The sequence below is a fragment of the Anomaloglossus baeobatrachus genome, chromosome 2, assembly GCF_048569485.1.
Source record: "Anomaloglossus baeobatrachus isolate aAnoBae1 chromosome 2, aAnoBae1.hap1, whole genome shotgun sequence".
Taxonomy (NCBI): Eukaryota; Metazoa; Chordata; class Amphibia; order Anura; family Aromobatidae; genus Anomaloglossus; species Anomaloglossus baeobatrachus.
Window position 1 is genome coordinate 347040823 of NC_134354.1, and position 18500 is coordinate 347059322.

Below are 18500 nucleotides of genomic sequence, written 5' to 3' on the forward strand. Positions count from 1 at the left end.
GATTGTTTAATAGGCGGCCGGCTTTTTCAAAATAGTAAAAGCCGCCGGAGCAGTGTGAATGCCGTGCAGCGCCGGGGATCGGTGAGTATATGAGAGAGGGCTGCTCAATTCAGTTACTCAGGAGTTTAGCGGTCACCGGTGAGCCCTTCACTGGTGACCGCTAATCAGGACGCGACACAGACAGAGCCGCAGCATGACAATGAAGTCGGGTGAGGTTCACCCGAGTTCATTCTGACAGTGCGGCTCTGTCTGTGTCTGCTGTCAACTACCATTCACCGCTGCTACATGGCTGTCTGTGTCTGCTGTCAGCGGCCATGTAGCAGAGCTGAATGGCAGATGACATAGTAAAAACGCATCCCTACACATTACACACGCTTGGCAAGTCAATAAATAAAAAAAAAAAGGTGCCCAATGCATACGTCACAGAACACATGAGCTAAAGGATCGCACACAAAATTGATCAATTTAACATAGACTACTAACGCTCGTGTGACAGCAAATGAACGACCTACGTGCAATCTCATAAGATCCCGTATTCAACCTTGGCGTGTCACATCGCAAATGCGATTGTACAACTAATTGCAACGTGTAAAGCAGGCTTTAGACTCCATGCAGCTTTAAGGACATTAAAACATGTAGACCCTATCAGTGCCAGAGAAGAGAACCGTATGTTAACAGAACAGCTCCTGTAGGGCCTGCAATCCTCTGAGGACCGCAAGCAGCTGTTCCTGTGGACTCTTGAACATACTGATGAGGACTTTGCTGTCTTAAAAGTCCGGGCTATAAAAGCATTACAGCCCCCAACAACTACAGACTCTGCTCTTCAATTGCTGCAATTGGTGCAAACGGAGCTACCCCCACACGCCCACAGGATATTTAAAGGCAGGCTTTTTGAAAGTCCTGTGCTTTATGCCAGGCCCAGACACAACATGCTGGAGGTCCATCACACGGAAGGTAAAAACCTGGTTTTTTTTTGCAATATATGCTAGATTCTTTTTACAGGTTCAGGTATTATTCTGACTATTCTTTGCTCATCTTTTCAGCTCTCTCATGACCATAGTCCCCTGAGGAATAAACGAATTATGAAACGCGTTGGGAGGTCTAGGAGCATACCAGGTCAGATGGTTGCCAATTGAGGGGTAGTGTGAGGCTGTAACGATTTCCCCCCCCCCTCTATATATTGGACAACCTTGTTCTCTCTTTTTTAGATTGAGACTACAGTGATTTATATGACCCTGTTGTACATTACTTATTGTGTCTGACAACTCACTCAGTGTTGTCTTCATTACCCTCACTACAGAGGGACGAGTTCCCCCTCCATGTGAAGATTGTCCTGAGTTGGCAAATATAGGATCCTGACATCTGTTCCTTTCTTATTGGGTTGGTTTTACAACCATTATTGTTGTGTGGTTTATGGCTTTTTAACGATTAGCTAATAAAGGTTACATTTTAATTGTTTACCACATGTTTCAGACCCTTTTGCTTGGCGGTTATTGTCAATTGCAGCAAGGCAGCATCCCATCCCCGGTGGTGGAACCGGTGTCTTTAACCCTGACAAAGACAAGTGGACAGGCTGCAACACCTAGTGCTTCTGATCTACATTCCCAAGTGCAACAACCAAGCAAGGATGTAGCCAAGATCCTCAGAGCCATGCAACTCACTCCGGAATCCAAGCCATCAGACAAGATCCAGCTGGCCGACTGCCCTGAGGACGTCCCCTGGATGCAAGGAAGGAGGATCCCATCGACTCGAGGAAGGTACAGTGACCGTTATGACTTGTCTGGACAACCCATCTGCCATCGGTATAACAAGGCGGGACATCTTGCCAGAGTGTGTCCATTAAACTCGCAACCCCTGGGGTCAAGGGCCAATCCCCAGGAGTAGGACAACCAGGCCCACAAGTTTGGCTTGACAGATATGTGGGAGGACAACCAATCCTGTCCATCACCTTGGACGGCATTTCCACATCTGCATTGCTGGACACCGGTTCACAGGTAACCACTATCCCATATGTACTGTACAAGAGATTCTGGGTCGATGCTGAGCTCACCCGTCCAGACTCCAGCCTCACCATTTATTCCGTTAATGGGTTACCAGTGAGTCAAATAGGGTTTAAAGAGGTAGCCATAAAGGTGGGGCGGGTCGAGCTAAAGGGTAAAGGATTGATTGTGGTTGAAACTGATGTAAATGAGAAAAATCCACAGATGATTTTAGGTACAAATGTTGTTGAAAATTGTCTGGGAGAAGTGTTGTTTTTGCTCCAGCAGATTACCAGAACTGCCGATGCTGGGCAGCAGAGGGCCCTGCAGAAAGAGATCCGAGCCCTCTTGCAGAAGCAGCAGGGAAACTTATCTGGTGGAGAGATTGGCAATGTACGAGTGACAGACTCAGTCCCTATCATGGTACCCCCAAAAAGTGAAATGATGATATGGTGTCAGGCAGCAGTGGGCCTTGGAAGGCGGGATTACCAGGCCATGGTGGAACCCGTGTACTCAGAGAGCTGGTCCACAATCCTGACAGCCCGGGGGGTGGTTGATGTACGTAGGGGAAAAGTACCTGTCAGAGTGTTAAATTGTGGGGAGGAGGAAGCTAAATTGCCCCGGTATGCCACCATTGCCAAACTATTCACTGTCAATGAACACTCTATCCAGGCAGTAGAACCCTCAATCTCACCAGAGCCAGTAGAGGGTAATTGTACCACTGAGCATCTGGAAGGTTGGTGTCAAGAGCTGCATGTGGGGACTGATTGCACCCCTTACTACCAAAAACAAGGAGTCTGTCGGGTGGTGCAAGAGTATGAATAGGTTTTCAGTAAGCACCCATTAGACTTTGGGAGGATAAAGGGGTCTCACATCAAATCCCCACAGGAAATGATCCCCCCATCAAAGAGAGGTACAGACCTATGCCACCAGCTCATTATCAGCATACCAAAGAGATGTTACAGGACATGAAGGAGGCTGGGGTTATCAGAGAGAGTTGTATGCCCTGGGCAGCTCACTGGTCCTAGTTAAGAAAAAGGATGGCACAATGAGAATGTGTGTGGATTATAGTCAAATAAACAGCATAACACACAAAGATGCTTACCCTTTACCACGCATAGAGGAATCCCTCGCTGCACTGAAAGTTTCTAACTGTTTCTACACTCTGGATCTTACCTGTGGGTATTGGCAGGTCTCCATAGCAGAAGAAGATTGGGAGAAGACTGCATTTGCAACACCCATGGGCTTATGGGAATTCAACAGTATGCCATTTGGACTCTGTAACGCACCTGGGACATTTCAAACACTAATGGAGGGCTGCCTGGGGCACCGTAACTTTGAAACCGTGTTGCTTTACCTTGATGACATCATAGTGTATTTCAAGACCTATGAGGAGCACCTGAAGCACCTTTCTGAGGTATTTGAAATATTGTCAAAGTACGGGATGAAGCTGAAGCCATCCAAGTGTCATCTGCTGAAGCCCAAAGTTCAGCACCTTTGACACATGGTTAGTGCATAAGGTATAGCACCGGAACAAGACAAGGTAACTGCTATACAGAACTGGCCAAGACCAACCACCATCAAAGAGGCAAGTCAGTTCCTGGACCTCATGGGGTATTACAGGAGATTCATCCTGGGCTACACAAAAATGGCAGCACCCATGCAAGACCTCTTGGTAGACCAAAAGAAAACGGGCAAGAACTCCAGTCCTCCATTCGAATGGGGTGAGAAAGAGAACTCCTTCAATCACATGAAGAGGGCTCTAACAGGTGAAGAAATCTTGGCCTATCCTGACTACGATCTGCCGTTCGTGCTGTACACTGATGCCAGCAACGTAGGAGTAGGAGCCGTACCGTAGGTGCAAAAGGGCAAGTAACGTATGATTGCCTATGCGAGCAGGAAGTTCCGTCCTACAGAAAGGAACCTGGATAACCATAGCTCCTTCAAGCTGGAGTTCCTGGTCTTAAGGCTGCTTTACATGCTGCGATATCGTGACCGATATCGCTAGCGTGGGTACCCGCCCCCATCGGTTGTGCGACACGGGCAAATCGCTGCCTGTGGCGCACAACATCGCGCGGACCCGTCACACTATTTACCTGCCCTGTGACGTCGCGGTGACCGGCGAACCGCCTCCTTTCTAAGGGGACGGTTCGTTCAGCGTCACAGCAGCGTCACTGAACCGCCACCCAATAGAAGCGGAGGGGCGGAGATGAGCGGGACGAACATCCCGCCCACCTCCTTCATTCCGCATTGCAGGCGGGAGGCAGGTAAGGAGAGGTTCCTCGTTCCTGCGGTGTCACACGGAGCGATGTGTGCTGCCGCAGGAACGACGAACTACATTGTTACTGCAGCAGCAACGATATTCGAGAATGGACCCCCATGTCACCGATGAGCGATTTTGCACGTTTTTTGCGACGATGCAAAATCGCTCATAGGTGTCACACGCAACGGCATCGCTAAAGCGACCGGATGTGCGTCACAAATTCCGTGACCCCAACAAGATCGCTTGAGCGATGTCGCAGCGTATAAAATGGCCTTTAGTCTGGGAAGTAACAGAACGGTTCAAGCACTACTTAGCAGCTGCCAAGTTCACAGTATTCACAGACAACAACCCCCTGACCCATCTGGATACTGCAAAGCTATGTGCATTGGGTAGTTCGACTAGAAAACTACAACTTTACCATCAAGTACCGAGCTGGTCGCAAGAATTGTAATGCAGATGCCATGGCCAGAATGCCTCATCTTCCAGATGCTGGAGAAGATGAAGATGATCTTGAGGAAATTGAGCTGCCCGCCTTCCACCACCTGAGAGCATCTCAGTGTCAGCAAGTCCATCACAGACGGTCAAAGAAGGTTTTGCATCACTTGCACACCATCAATGGAAGGAGAATCAGGACAGCGACCCAGATGTTGCATTGGTTAACTACTGCGTGAGAGATTCTACTGACTTGGTATGAGGAAAACCATTGAAAACTGGTGCAGAAATTGTGGTCCTTGCAGTCTAAGAAGAAGAGACCGTCGAAGTCAAAATGCACGGCTGCAAGCCATCATCACCAAGCAGCCATTGGAACTCGTAGCACTGGACCATGTCAAAATGACACCCAGCAGACGTGGCTATACATATGCTTTGACCATGATGGATCACTACTCCAGATTTCTTGTGGTAAATAAAAAAGGTCCATGGAGCCTCTGTTAGGAATCTCGACACTGAAAATAGCCAGATATCCCTCCGGGACGGACCTTGCCAAGGAGTGGCTCTTTTTAGGAGACCAACATAACCGCCATATTAAGTGGCCCTTTTAGTCAATATCCAGCTATTGACGAGTTTAAAGACAAACCACAAACCGGGGAGCCCCCATGTTCCATACCACGGTGACCCACTTACCAGAGACAGGTGCAGGGGAAGAAGGTACCAGAGAACCAGACTGGCACTGGTACGAAGGTGACCTGGAGGCGAAACCAGCCGGCCTCGGGCAACCAGTTAACAGCGTGAGAAAAGTGAGTAAACCAGTTACACTGAATACCTATCTGGACTCCTTCTTCCGACACCCACCGCACCATACAGCCGCTGGGGAAATACCCTTCTTGCGAAGGGACTACCTAGTTGCTCATACCATCAGCCGCAGTAGAGACACTCTACAGCAGCAGCTCCCTACATTTAGCCGCAACACCGCAAGTGGCGTCACGAATGACTTTATTCACAAATCCCTTGTAAATATCCACATTACAAAAAGGGCCCAGGGCAAGGAACCGGGTAACGGCCACCATCTAGACACTCCCAGGACGTACACTACCCGGAACAGAGTACCGCATATCCCTGGGTGCTACAGGAACTACTATTTGCTTTAGTTTTAGTTTATTTGAATGTGCTCTTCATCAGTAGATAAGCGTATGAGATTTCTTGTAATTTTAATAATTTCTTTTAAATGCATGTGATTGTGTGCACAACCAACTCCACAGGCTACCCCATTTAAATATTAATACAACAGTTTTGGTGCATTCACTGATCATCCTGCCTAACTACTTATGGTATTAATGATCGATATATACACAGGTTCTATGTATCTCTTCCCCTTATTTGGTTCCCTCCTCCAGAACATTTCCCTGCCGTGATGGCATAGATATATTACTATGTTGGAGCGGTTTTTTGTCCTCTATCTGAATGGGGAAATTCCTTCCGTTGTTTCATTTTCTTTATCACTTTCCTGACCGGGTGTAGATCTACACTGGTTCTGTGGCTCACTGCTTCGTATACCACTGCTGAGGGACTGACTTCATAGTTTGGTGAGTTCTCACACACTCTCCTTGTGGTTTTTCCCTTTTTATTTTGTTTTTTTTTTGTTTTATGTTTTTGGATACAATTTTCCTCATGTAAATAGGTTGTTTTTTTTTTTTAAGAAATTTGTATCTGTTATTAACGACCTGAGCATATCTATAGTTTTTTTTGTTTACTATTAATAGGTTCATAGTGAGGAGAATTATAAGCTCCTGCTGGTGATAAATGGCCTATCTCAGCTAGTATGTGTATTTAAAAGAACTATTAATTTGTGTTTGCATTATTTTCTGTTCTTGTACTCACAATTCTGTTTCTCATGATTACGAGCAATTTGGATCATGACCCCAATCTCCTCTGGTGGCTCCTATGGTTAATGGATAAATACACACATACCCCTTTTTTTTTTCTTTATTTGGTGTTCTGATCCCCACTGATTTGTATTTATTTATCATTTGATCATTTTTTTTTCCTGATCATTGTGAACACCTGCCCCCTCATTTATTTGACCATATATATATATATATATGTATATATATATATATATATATATATATATATATATATATATATATATATATATATGTATATATATATATATATGTCTTTTACCTGTATATGATTGTCCTGATGAAAAAGCCTCAGAGGGCTTTGAAACGCGCTGACCAATAAATCATATTTTATCTACATCATTTGGACTGGTTTTGTGGCGCAGGAGATTAAAGCTTTTCTTCCTTCGATTGTTTGTACCTATACTGACGTGGGATAGAGACTGCAGGTGCACTGTTTAATTTAGGTGTTGCTTTTGTGACTGAATACGGTAGCTTTCTTTTCTTCGTACTGTTCTTGCGAGGAAATAGACTGTTATTTATGTTGTGTAATTTAGTTGATCAAACCTGATTAAAAACCCCCAAAACATACAGAGTGATCTATTTCAAGTGTTTATTTTTGTGAATGTTGATGATTATGGTTTAAAGCCAATGAAAACCTAAAAGTCATTATCTCATAAAATTAGAATACATTACCACAAAACACCTACTAAGGCTTCCTAAGCATTTAAAATGATCCCTTAGGCTAGGTTCACATTTCCGTTGTTTTGCATCAGTCACATGCTTTTCTTGACGCTTGTGACTGATGCGTTGTACAACGGATGACAAGAATAAGAATTCATTGCCGGACTCCGTTGTAAAACGTGAGAGACAGAACGATCAGCTGATCATTCACAATAGCCGGCCTCCGGCTTTTGTGAGCGAACAGATGATCTCCCGGCGGCCGGCTAATGAGAGCAATCAGCTGATCGCTCTCATTAGCCGGCCGCCAGGTGATCAGCTGATCGCTCACAGCAGCCGGCCGCCAGGTGATCAGCTGATCGCTCGCAGCAGCCGGCCGCCAGGTGATCAGCTGATCGCTCACAGCAGCCGGCCGCCAGGTGATCAGCTGATCGCTCACAGCAGCTGGCCGCCGGGTGATCAGTTGATCGTTCACAGCAGCCGCCCGCCGGGTGATCAGCTGATCGCTCACAGCAGCCGGCTGATCAGCTGATCGCTCACAGCAGCCGGCCTCCGGGTGATTAGCTGATCGCTCACAGCAGCCTCCCGCCGGGTGATCAGCTGATCGCTCACAGAAGGTGGCTGCCGGGCAATCAGCTGATCGTTCGGCCGCCAAGAGAGAGCATGCGCAGCGAAATCCTAAGGATTCCGCTGCTCAAAAAACATTACACTCTGCGTTCCTGCTGCCAGACGGTCAGTCGTTCCACAACTGATCGGTCGGGCGGAGGATGCAACGCAAGAGCATCAGTCACAATTCGCCACTCATATAAGTCTATGGGAAACAACGGAATCCGCCAAACGGATTGCGTTGTCTATCAGAGCGGCGGATTGTGACTAATGCAAAACAACGGAAATGTGAACCTAGCCTAAGGGGGACTTTACACGCTGCGACATCGCTGCCGATATATCGTCGGGGTCACGTCGTTAGTGATGCACATCCGGCGCCGGTAGCGACATTGCAACGTGTAAATCCTAGGTGCGACGATGAACGAGCACAGAAGCGTACCATATCGCTGATCTATGTAATGTCGTTCATTTCCACAATGTCGGTTCGACCGCAAGTACGATGTTGTTTGTCGTTCCTGCAGCTCCACACATCGCTGTGTGTAAACCCGCAGGAGCGACAAACATCTCCTTATCTGCGTCCCGACGGCAATGCGGGAGAAGGTGGGCGGGATGTTATGTCCCGCTCATCTCCGCTTCTATTGGCCGGCCGATTAGTGACATCGCGGTGACGTCGCTGTGATGCCGAATGCACCTCCCCTTTTAAGAAGGTATTGTTCAGCAGTCACAGCGACGTCGCCGAGCAGGTATGTGCGTGTGAAGCTGCCGAAGCGATAATGTTCGCTACGGCAGCAAACACCACATATCGCATGTGACGGGAGCGGGTGCTATCGCGCTGGACATCGCTAGCAATTGCTAGCGATGTCGCAACGTGTAAAGCCCGCCTTAGTCTGGTTCAGTAGGCTACACAATCATGGGGAAGACTGCTGACTTGACACATGTCCATAACTGCTATGAATAATAGGAATGAGAGTATCTGCTGGTTCAGGTCCACTGTGTTTTATCAAGTCCAAAGTCAGCGAAGCCATCTACCAGGAAATTTGAAAGCACTTCATGCTTCCCCTCTGCCAACAAGCTTTTTGGAGATGGAAATTTCATTTTCCAGCAGGACTTGACACCTGTGCTTGATTGGCCAGCAAATTCACCTGACCTAAACCCCAAATACCCATGGGGTATTGTCAACAGGAAGATGAGAGACTAGACCCAACAATGCAGACGAGCTGAAGGCTGCTATCAATGTAACCTGAGTTTCCATAAAACCTCAGCAGTGCCACAGGCTGATCGCCTCCATGCCACGCCGCATTGATGAAGTAATTCATACAAAAGGAACCCTTTATCAAGTATTGAGGGCATTTACTGTACAGACTTTTTAGTAGGCCAACATTTCTGAGCTTAAAATCATTTTTTCGGTTGGTCTTATATAATATTCGAATTTTCTGAGATAATGATTTTTGTGTTTTCATTGGCTGTAAGCCATAATTATCAACATTAACAGAAATAAACACTTGAAATAGATCACTGTTTGTAATGACTATATAATATATGCGTTTCCCTTTTTGTATTGAATTACTGAAATAAATTAACTTTTTGATGATATTCTAATTTGAGATGCACCTGTATATTTTTCTTACACACAGAAAAAAAAATCACGAAAGTATAGAAATCCAAAATATATTTTTAATTTAACAATGGTCTTTTTCCAAATTCAAAACACTTTAAACATCAAAAAGAAAGAAAATTACCTATGCATTTCTTGCAAGGATACTATTCTGCCAGAATACAGTATTTAGTGCACTGAACATGTGTTAAGGAGACATGAGAACAAAGATGAGGTAACAAAGATGAATTTAACAATAAACATGGAAAGATCTTTTGTTACAGAGAAACAATGTGATTTGGCTACCTCCAGCTTTTTCCCCTGCCTGTGTGCTGGTAATTTTAGGCTTATCATTCCTGTTCTGTATCTACTTTGCCAGTGGGTTTGACTCAGCTATTGTCGCTTACTAAGTTATGTGAAGGTATAGACTGGGCGTGATTGGGCAAAGGTCATTGTGAAGGGAAAGTCAGGAGGGGGCTGTAACATCAACTATTGTGAATATTGGATTCAGTATCATCTACTCAATATAGACGTTACTTTTTATTGTAATTCTGGTTGTGACCATAAGAATGTTGAACAGTAATCTATACAGAACAGGGTGAAAATGGCTAGATTTCCAAATATGACTGAAGGGTTGATACAAGACAACTAAGCTTACAGGTTTTTGTCAGTAGGAACAAATACGTGAAATAACTGTATGCCATCTGAAACTAAATAGTGTTCAAAGCTGAAATGCTAGTAGTGATGTTTCTAAAAAGTCTGGAAACACCTAGTTTTGCCTTCTGACATATAAGGCTTGTGGCCACAACACCAGCTGCAATAAATGCCAAATGTGTAACGCTTCTCCTGCTATGCCGTCAGTTTCAGATTGGAATAACCCTTTACGTAGCAGTAAATGAAGATGTTCTGTATAAAATTAGATTTTTTTCAGCAGTTGTTTGGATTCTTGTTAATAGGCTTTTGATGTTGCAGAGTTTTTCTGGTAGCCACTGTGGTATAGGGTTCTCCTGCAATAGTGACTGTATTGAAAACAAGGATGACTCTGCTGCTTTCACGTGGGTTTCAAATTCCTCATCAGCGAATGTAGCTTGCCGAGGACGCTTTGCAGAAGGCTGTAGAGTATAAAAATACGTCATCATTAACAGACAAAAGCCAAAAGGTACATTCATGTATATATATAAGAAAAAATGATACCGAGAAGTGACACATTTTTGTTACTTGCTCTGCTCTTCTTGCTTGACTGCGGAAAGTTAAAATCCCCCAAAACTAATAACGTGTAAAATATTCAATACCTTGCTTCACTCTTGCAACAATTTTAACCCCTTCACGACCTTGGACGGATCTATCCGTCAAGGATCGTGTCCCGTTAAGCCCCGCCCCCTGCCGTGGACAGGCGGCGGCGGTCGGCACACATATCAGCTGTTTTCAACAGCTGACATGTGTGCCTGCTAGCCGCGGGTGGAATCGCTTCCACCCGCGGCCATTAACCCCTTAAATCTTGCTGCCAAAGTCTGGCAGCAAGATCAAAAAGCGCGGCCATGTTTTTTACTTACCGCCGCCCCCACCGGAAGTCACGTGCATTATCACGTGACTATCGGTGGTTGCCATCGTAGCACAGGGTCATGTGATGACGCCTGCAGCTATGATGTTTCACTTTCGTTTTCCCTCGGCCGAGAGCAGAGGGAAAAACAAAGTGACTGAATCTGCTGTTTACAGCTGTATAGCTGTGATCAGCAGATAGATAATAGCGATCGGATTGCTGATCGCTATAGCCCCCTAGGGGGACTAGTAAAATAAAAAAAAGTAAAAAAAAAAGTTTTAAAAAAACCAAAAAAACCTAAAAGTTCAAATCACCCCCCTTACCCCCCATTGAAAATCAAAGGGTTAAAAAATAAATAAATATACACATATTTGCTATCGCCGCGTTCAGAAATGCCCGATCTATCAAAATATAAAACCAATTAATCTGATTGGTAAACGGCGTAGTGGCAAAAAAATTCCAAACACCAAAATTACGTTTTTTTGGTTGCCGCAAGTTTTACGCAAAATGCAATCAAAACGTAGCATCTGCGCAAAAATGGTACCATTATAAACGTCAGCTCGAGACGCAAGAAATCAGCTGTCACTGAGCCATAGATCCCAAAAAATAAGAACGCTACGTGTTTCGGAAAATGGCGCAAAACGTGCGCCACTTTTATTGGACAAACTTGTGAATTTTTTTAACCCCTTAGATACAAGTAAACCTATACATGTTTGGTGTCTACAAACTCGCACCGACCTGAGGCATCACATAGATACATCAGTTTTATCATATAGTGAATACGGTGAATAAAACATTCCAAAAACTATTGTGCGATCACACTTTTTTTGCAGTTTTTCCACACTTGTAATTTTTTTGCTGTTTTCCAGTACAATATATGGTGAAACCTATGGTTTCATTTAAAAGTACAACTCGTCCCGCAAAAAACAAGCCCTCATATGGCAAGATTGATGGAATAATAAAAAAGTTACGGCTCTCGGAAGAAAAGGAGCAAAAAACAAAAACGCAAAAACGGAAAGTGCCCGGGGGCTGAAGGGGTTAAAGGGAACCTGTCACACTGCACATGCAGTCCGATCTGTGGACAAGCTGAGCACAGAGCTGTACTGAATCTTTTCCAACAAATCTGTATAATTTGTATTTTATTAATGTGAATCCCTGGTGTTTGTATGCATGAGTCCAGTGGACAGGGCTACGAGTGAATGGCAACAATCAGTGCACATACAATCATACAGAATGGCAACCACTGAACAGGCCTCCCCCTGTACTCCTATGTTCACAAACACCAGAGGTTCCTGTGAAGAAAAAGCAGTATTTATACATTTTTGGTGAGAAACGTTTTAGTAAAACTTCATCAGCACCTCCTGCTCTGTACAATCCTGGCTGCAGATCAACAGGAGAGGTTCCCTCAGAAAATGCTAGAAAACCTCAGCTATAGGGTTAATCTGCAGGTAAAGAACATTACAATGCTGCTCGGCTCTTTCTAAAAGTGCTGCTGCCGGCAGAAAGATTACTTATTTCCTCACAGGGGCTACCATTTTTGTGTCATGGGGGCATACATGAAGTAGTTCTAGTTACCGCTCACAGAACCATTCAGTACACCGTGAGTGGCGGCTGTAACCACGCACCCCCTACACTGATTGACAGGTGGCTCTATAAGGCATCTTGGTTACAGCCGCCGCTCACAATATATTGAGCAGTGCCATTCTCTGCAAGCCACCCATGATTGAAAGCTGGCAGCGCTTGTGAGGAATTAAATTCATTTTCTCCCAGCATCTGCTCTTTTAGTGCGCGGCTGGGCAGTATTACCTGCTATTAACACTTTCTACAGATTACAGATTAACCCTACATCTGCAAGGGAAATAGCATTTTTCAAGGTGACTGATTCCCTTTAAACCAGGATCAGTTTACAATTGTGCAGGCCTAACACGAGGTATGATCTAGAAATCTGATCTGAGTGTAAAGGTGGCTTTACACACTGCAACATCGCAAACGACATCGCTGTAACGTCACCGGTTTTGTGACGTTACAGCGACCTCCCCAGCGACATTGCAGTGTGTGAAACACATCAGCGACTTGGCCCCTGCTGTGAAGTTGTGATCGCTACAAATCGTTCAGGACCATTCTTTGGTCCTTTGTTTCCCGCTGTGCAGCATGATCGCTAGAAAGTCTCAGTGTGTAAAGGGGACTTTACAGCGACTCCGTGGCTCTGTCTGTGTAGCGCCCTGATTAGCGGTCACCGGTGAAGGATTCACCGGTGACCGCTAATCCCCCGAGTGACTGAAGTGTCCCCACCTCTCTCATACTCACCGATCCCCGATCACCGGCGCTGCACGGCGTTCACACTGCTCCAGCGGCTTTTCCTTTTTTGAAAAAGCCGGCCGCTCATTAAACAATCTCGTATTCCCTGCTTTTCCCCGCCCACCGGCAAATATGATTGGTTGCAGTGAGACATGCCCACACGCTGAGTGACAGCTGTGTCACTGCACCCAATCACAGCAGCCGGTGGGCGTGTCTATACTGTGCAGTAAAATAAATAAATAAATAATTAAAAAATCCGGCGTGCGGTCCCCCCCTATTTTAATTCCAGCCAGATAAAGCCATACTGCTGCAGGCTGGTATTCTCAGGATGGGGAGCCCCACGTTATGGGGAGCCCCCCAGCCTAACAATATCAGCCAGCAGACACCCAGAATTGCCGCATACATTAGATGCGACAGTTCTGGGACAGTACCCGGCTCTTCCCGATTTGCCCTGGTGCGTTGGCAAATCGGGGTAATAAGGAGTTAATGGCAGCCCACAGCTGACAATAAGTCCTAGATTAATCATGTCAGGCGTCACCCCGAGATACCTTCCATGATTAATCTGTAAATTACAGTTAAAAAACACACACCCGAAAAATCCTTTATTAGAAATAAAAAACACTAACAAATTCCCTCATTACCAATTTATTACCCACAACAAAGCCCTCCTTGTCCGGCGTAATCCACGGTCTTCCAGCGTGGCATCCAGCTCTGCTGCATGCAGGTGACAGGAGCAGCAGAAGACACAGCCGCTCCTGTCACCTCCACGCAGCTAATGAAGAGAGCCGTGTGATCGGCTGAGCTGTCACTGAGGTTACCTGGATCCAGCGGTGGATTCAGCGGTGGCCGCGGGTAACCTCAGTGACAGTCCAGCTGATCGCGCTACTCACCGCCGCTCCTGTCAGCTCCATGCAGCAAATGAGGTGAGTAGCGTGATCAGCTGAGCTGTCACTGAGGTTAATCGCGGCCACCGCTGCATCCACCGCTGGATCCAGGTAACCTCAGTGACAGCTCAGCCGATCACACGGCTCTCTTCATTAGCTGCGTGGAGGTGACAGGAGCGGCTGTGTCTTCTGCTGCTCCTGTCACCTGCATGCAGCAGAGCTGGATGCGACGCTGGAGGACCGTGGATTAAGCCGGACATGGAGGGCTTTGTTGTGGGTAATAAATTGGTAATGAGGGAATGTGTTTGTGTTTTTAATTTCTAATAAAGGATTTTTCGGGTGTGTGTGTTTATTTACTGTCACTTACAGATTAATCATGGAAGGAATCTCGGGGAGATGCCTGACATGATTAATCTAGGACTTATTGGCAGCTATGGGCTGCCAATAACTCCTTATTACCCCGATTTGCCAACGCACCAGAGCAAATCGGAAAGAGCCGGGTACAGTCCCAGAACTGTCGCATGTAATGTATGCGGCAATTCTGGGCGTCTGCTGACTGATTTTGTTAGGCTGGGGGGCTCCCCATAACGTGGGGCTCCCCATCCTGAGAATACCAGCCTGCAGCCGTATGGCTTTATCTGGCTGGTATTAAAATAGGGGGGACCGCACGCCGGATTTTTTAATTATTTATTTATTTATTTTACTGCACAGTATAGACACGCCCACCGGCTGCTGTGATTGGGTGCAGTGACACAGCTGTCACTCAGCGTGTGGGCGTGTCTCACTGCAACCAATCACATTTGCCGGTGGGCGGGGAAAGCAGGGAATACGAGATTGTTTAATGAGCGGCCGCCTTTTTAAAAAAAGGAAAAGCCGCCGTAGCAGTGTGAATGCCGTGCAGCGCCGGTGATCGGGGCGTATGAGAGAGGGGGGGAAATCACCAGCAAATGAGGTGAGTAACGCGATCAGCTGCTGTCACTGAGGTTACCCGGTGGCCGCCACTGGATCCAGCGGTGGCCGCGATTAACCTCAGTGACAGCTCAGCTGATCGCGCTACTCACCTCATTGTGGAGTTGACAGGAGCGGCGGTGAGTAGCGCGATCAGCTGAACTGTCACTGAGGTTATCCGCGGCCACCGCTGCATCCACCGCTGGATCCAGGTAACCTCAGTGACAGCCTTGTGATCGCCTGAGCTGTCTTCATTAGCTGCGTGGAGGTGACAGGAGCGGCGGTGTCTTCTGCTGCTCCTGTCACCTGCATGCAGCAGAGCTGGATGCCACGCTGGAGGACCGTGGATTACGCCGGACATGGAGGGCTTTGTTGTGGGTAATAAATTGGTAATGAGGGAATTTGTTAGTGTTTTTTATTTCTAATAAAGGATTTTTTGTGTGTGTGTGTTTATTTACTGTAATTTACAGATTAATCATGGAAGGAATCTCGGGAAGACGCCTGACATGATTAATCTAGGACTTATTGGCAGCTATGGGCTGCCAATAACTCCTTATTACCCCGATTTGCCAACGCACCAGGGCAAATCGGGAAGAGCCGGGTACTGTCCCAGAACTGTCGCATCTAATGTATGCGGCAATTCTGGGCGTCTGCTGGCTGATATTGTTAGGCTGGGGGGCTCCCCATAACGTGGGGCTCCCCATCCTGACAATACCAGCCTGCAGCCGTATGGCTTTATCTGGCTGGTATTAAAATAGGGGGGGACCGCACGCCGGATTTTTTAATTATTTATTTATTTACACGGCACACAGAGCCGCGCGGCATTAAATGAAGTCGGGTGAAGTTCACCTGTTTTTTTGAAAAGGTCCCCAACGACCAGCTAGTCGCTCTGCAGGTCCGGATCGCTGTTAGGTCGTTGGCCAGGTCTGCCTGTTTGACAGCTCACCAGAGACTTTGTAGCGATCCCGGCTAGGTTGAGATCGCAGGTTGGATCGCTAGAAAGTCTCAGTGTGTAAACCCAGCTTTACATCTTTGAGAAGATAACCCATCTATAAAACTATTTTTCAATTACCTTTTGGATTTCACTGTATCTAAAACTCTTATCCCCACTGCATTTAAGCTGAGATTAACTATATTTAGCCTTTAGTGTATACTTCAGTCAGGAAAAGATAAACAAGTAGTGTACCTAGCAAATGATACCATTTTTAGCTAAGCTGTGTATAAATTGTAACACTGGGGCTGACAAGGAAACATACACTTGAAACGTCTACTAGAATACAATGCTGCACATGGCTATATTTGAAGGTTATCAACATTTACGGTGGCTTGCAATATGATAAAATTAGTGATTAGCATAACTTCACTTTCTACCAACAATTATACTTTTTGTTGTGTAAATCTTTGCAATCAGCTCATTTCTAATACAAAAAATGAACATGCAATAGTCAACAATTTATCAGATTCAGACAATTGCCTCCTTAGTGACATCCGTTAAAAATACATGTGTGCACTGTTTCTATGGAACCAGCTCAGGAGCTGAGTGATTTTTACTTCTATTACAACCCTATGTGACATCCATTTCTGCTGTACTCACTCTGTGGGCAGAGCTGGTGATGGGGGAGATGCCATGGACAATATCACTAGATGCCGCAGGTGTTGTCCAGCTAGCGATTCTGGTGTGGTTGGAATTAGTTGTGCTGCCCAGCATGGGTGTGTTTGGTGTCCAGCATCTCAGCGAATGTACTTAGCTTACTTCTGTGGCCAATGGGACAGGATAACTCCCCACTTACACTCACGCTATACTGCTGGAAATTGCCGTGTTTGGTTACCTCATACAACTCTGCTGTAATATCCAGATTCTGACTTGAAATGTCCTCTAATTCTTTTTGGCTTTGAACAAAGCTCAATTGACTCAGCTTTTGTCTGATCTCCTGGTATCCAACTCCGGATATATTTCTGACTATAGATTTGTCCTTTGACTCTATCCCCCCAATTACTGACCTGGCTAATTTATCTACACTTGCCTCAGGCTCGTTCCTCTGGCCAGCAGCAACTCAATGGACACAAGATAAATCTGAACTTAAAATACTTAAGTAGACATTAAATATCTTAGGTATAGAATTATGCATCTTAGAATTTGACATATGGCAATAGTGATTATTTATTCAGTAACACTGAGCAAAACCATACTCACCTCTAAAAGGACTGGTACATCTATGTGTTTCTTTTTAGTTTTAATAAAAAATGTCTCCAAAACTTGTTTTTCATCTTTAAGTCGTTGCAATCTGTTATTATCTTCTTCAGTAAAAAGAATGCTCTAGAAAAAAAAGCAGATGTAATTACATACATGTTTATAATTATGGACTCCAGTAAGTGACATGAGGCTCATGTTATCGATTGGGCACACTTTCTTGAATATGCCTAATCTTTTATATAACTCCCCAAAAAAACAAGTTCATCTGAGTTAAGTTCTGGTGACTGTTGTGGCCATTCAACCAACCAGGTCTTGTCTACCTAGCCACTATATTTAAAGATGAGCGGTTCGGAACAGTGTGCAAATCACTCGAACGAGCATAACTGTGCTCGGGTATGCTTGGTGCTCAGCCCAATGCGAGCCGCATGCTATTTTTGAAGAAAAACAAGAGGAAAAGAAGGGGATATGGTGTCTAAGTGACTTTAGACATTAATCATGATTGGCCCAAACGTCCCTACTCTTGTTATATATGCTATTTTTGAATTCCTTGCACTAGGGGTAAAAACCACATTATTGGATGTAGTGTGTACAAAAAAAACCGCTCTCTTTACCCGGAATTGTGTTGTTTATGGCTGTCTGCATGTGGATGGAGAGCCAAACTGCCCAATTAGTGACTTCCAATGGGGTTCAGGTCAAGTCTGGGTCCAGAATTGAACGTTATCCAAAGTTCGGCTGAACCTGTTGAACCCGAACATCACCGAGTCCGCTCATCTCTTATAGTAATAAAACATTAATATGAATAAACACCGTTTACCTACACATGCAGTTCCCTGTGTACATCATACATACACTGGTGTGAAAGAGTGTGCCAACTTCCTGATTTCTTATTGTTTTGCATGTAAATATTAGACAAAGATATTACAAGTAACCCAAAATGCAGTTCATAAATTAAATCCAAACCTTCAGGGCCCTGTGTGAAAAATTGATTGCCCCCCCGTACCCCTTAAAACAAATTAACTGTGGTTTATCACATCTTTGGCCTCTGAATGGCTTAAGAAAAAAAAATTAAGACTTTGCAATGGCCTACTCAAAGTCCTGACCTTATTCCAATTGAAATGCTGTGGCATGACCTTAAGAGCTCATTCAGACGACCGTTCCGTTTGTCCTGGTCAGT

At 45.4% G+C, this 18500-nt stretch overlaps 1 protein-coding gene across 3 annotated transcripts in view; it reads right to left on the bottom strand.

The window, feature by feature from the left end:
• Window positions 1-9528: 9528 nt before the first annotated feature.
• FIRRM (FIGNL1 interacting regulator of recombination and mitosis) overlaps window positions 9529-18500 on the bottom strand; it is a 229243-nt gene continuing 220271 nt past the window's right edge. For all 3 annotated transcript variants that reach the window (XM_075335974.1, XM_075335975.1, XM_075335976.1), the window contains 2 exons: window positions 17327-17449; window positions 9529-10574 (listed from right to left, as the gene is read on the bottom strand). In XM_075335974.1, coding sequence (XP_075192089.1) covers window positions 10344-10574; window positions 17327-17449 — 354 coding nt within the window. In that variant the 3' untranslated portion in view covers window positions 9529-10343. The remainder of the gene's footprint in view (window positions 10575-17326; window positions 17450-18500) is intronic.